This window comes from Pyxicephalus adspersus, chromosome 8 (assembly GCF_032062135.1).
Source record: "Pyxicephalus adspersus chromosome 8, UCB_Pads_2.0, whole genome shotgun sequence".
Taxonomy (NCBI): domain Eukaryota; kingdom Metazoa; phylum Chordata; class Amphibia; order Anura; family Pyxicephalidae; genus Pyxicephalus; species Pyxicephalus adspersus.
In genome coordinates, this window is record NC_092865.1 from 69,554,226 (window position 1) to 69,556,782 (window position 2,557).

Genomic DNA, 2,557 nt, shown 5'->3' on the forward strand with positions numbered 1-2,557 from the left:
TCTTCCAAAAATGTTGTAATAGTCCTTTGTGGGGTAAGTGGTTGTTGGGGGGTTCGATTAATTGGTTACAGCAGGAAGGACTTCTTATGCTGTACCCTAGTCATGGTTTGTGGGTCATATTTAAAAATGTTCTGCATTTCTACTCATTCGGATATTAGTTCTCACCTGACTGGAACACATATTGAAGGTTCCTCCTCTTCTGCATAAAAGAATGCACGGTGATGCATGAATGGGTAGAAGCTCTGTTTCCAGTATCCCTTAAAAATAAACATCATTATGTTTGATTATAAAGAAATTATACGTTTAAAATAAAGGAGTTTAAATAGTTTTACCCTTTTACACTTTACTAAACAAGTTATAGCATGTGGTTCTTTCTTTTTTCTGTGTAGTAAAAGTATAAAATATTGTGTACGGTCAACAGAATGCAGAGCTGAAATTAACAATCATTTTTTATTCTTTGCAAAAACGTATCATAGTAGTATGTCCTGTGATTTTCCCTTAGCAGATACTATAGAATGGATATAAAATATTGATTTAAAGCCCAAGTAAACCTACAGCTGTACAGAACACATTCTAAAAGCAATTAGGTTGATAAAGGAATACAAACAGAAGCGGTGGTGGACAAAATACCCAATTAATGTGCACCCTGTATTACAGCTATTTCCTCACTTCTCTAAATTCAGCCGATGGGAGATTCAGACAGATGTTACAAGACACCCAACATAACAAGAACAATACATGCCACATTATATTTCCCAGCATTCCTGTATTGTTATATATTATATATTATTATACATATTGGTCCATGTCTCTACCGGAGGAGCAAGAAGTAGGGGATGATCAGTTGGACAACCTCCGTCTGTTAACAGGAAAATAAAAGGCATGTTTATAAAGACACAGCTACACAATGGGTTTTTATGTAGTTCAGTTCCAGATGTCCACTAATCCAGCGGTCACCAACAAGTGGTCCGTGAGAAAATTTTGGTGGTACACAGAAAAATTTGGACATTATTTGCATTTTTTATGTCCAATTAACAATAAAACAAAAATAATATTCTAATAAATTCTTATATTTTGAATGAGAATTTTCACCTTTATATTGTACTAAATTGAACTGTACTAGAGACAGAAAAACAAGGGAGGCGCAGCGTGACGTCAGTGTAGTATTAAGTTGTATGAGGGAACCGTTACCGAGCCGTACGCTTCAGTATTGTTTCCACCATTACCGGGGAGTCACCCCGCTCCACCAATACCGATTCTCATCCCATTGTTTTATTTTATTTGTTTATTTCTCAGATGTTCTTTTAGGTAAGTATGACCTTACCTGTGTATTTTCTTTACCTGTTATATTTAATGGCATCAAATAGTTTGACTTTGATAACGATCATTTCTTGTTTGGTCTTAGAATGAAATAAACCCATAGTGAGTGAGAAAAAGCAAACTAATATTTTGCATTTCTTTAGTAATACCAAAGATAATGCAACTAATGATAATAGTAACAATAGTAATACTTCACTTAACCATGAGCTGATCAATGAATCGGAGCCGCCACAGTCCTTGTCAGCACCATTAGGAAGATCATTATGTTACAAATGTATTTATCTTTTATCAAAAATTCATAATAATGGTCTGCAGGATTTAAAATTATGAATTTAGTGGTCCATGAGGTCCGAAAGGTTGGCGACCGCTGCACTAATCAATATGATTGCTTTAGGAATTTGACTTGTATAAATATATGGATTTAGTTAGGTTTTACAGGTGGTAAAACATGTCCCTATAATCTTTCAACAACTGTGTAGTGTGCAAGATTTGGATGAAAAATAAGTGTGGAAATGCATTAAACTTTTCCGAGTAGAAAAACAGATTGGAACAAAAAAGCTGTTAATGTGAAAATCCTCTAATTTCCTGGAGATTTATTTCCTCTCCATCCACAGATTTCTGGGAAAGAGATCCCAGGTTAGAATATATTATTTGCAGCATAAACACCAGCAAAGAGCCATTATTTTAGCAGAAATAGGACTAAAGGCATCTCCCCATTCATAAAAGTGCCAATCAACTGATATGATCGTCACTTTTATGATTGATCACCATTTCATGAAAGAGCTATTGATCAATACTGTTTACAAGCAGATTAATTATGAATTTCCATTTACTTACCAGTGGATGACTGCTAAGTAGTTTGCTCTTTCTGGGATTGGGTAAAGAATCATCTAGCCTTTGCCTCCACCTGAAAATACAGATCACACAGAATGCATGCTCAGAATAATAAACACTTTAATTAATATATAAATTATTATAATTCAATTAATAATGCTATTTTGTAGCTTTCTCCATAGCGCACAACTTTACTGACATTAGCATTTGATCACAGGATGCTTTAATCACAAGCAATTGGTCATGTAGGTGACATACATTTAGCCCAAGCTTATGATTTAGCCCTTACATTGCCCCTTGCCTTTATCATTCACACTCACCTCTTGTAATACCTCAATGCAAAAAAAGCAAAGACTGAAACAATGGCGGAGATAATAAAGGCCGATATACATATGAGCTTTGT

The 2,557-nt window shown here is 34.8% G+C and overlaps 1 protein-coding gene across 1 annotated transcript in view; it reads right to left on the minus strand.

Moving 5' to 3' along the window:
• CSF2RB (colony stimulating factor 2 receptor subunit beta) overlaps window positions 1-2,557 on the minus strand; it is a gene marked incomplete in the record, with an annotated part of 27,746 nt that overhangs the window by 7,780 nt on the left and 17,409 nt on the right. Inside the window, 3 exon segments of the mRNA XM_072421241.1 lie at window positions 166-257; window positions 2,158-2,227; window positions 2,475-2,557. Coding sequence (XP_072277342.1) covers window positions 166-257; window positions 2,158-2,227; window positions 2,475-2,557 — 245 coding nt within the window.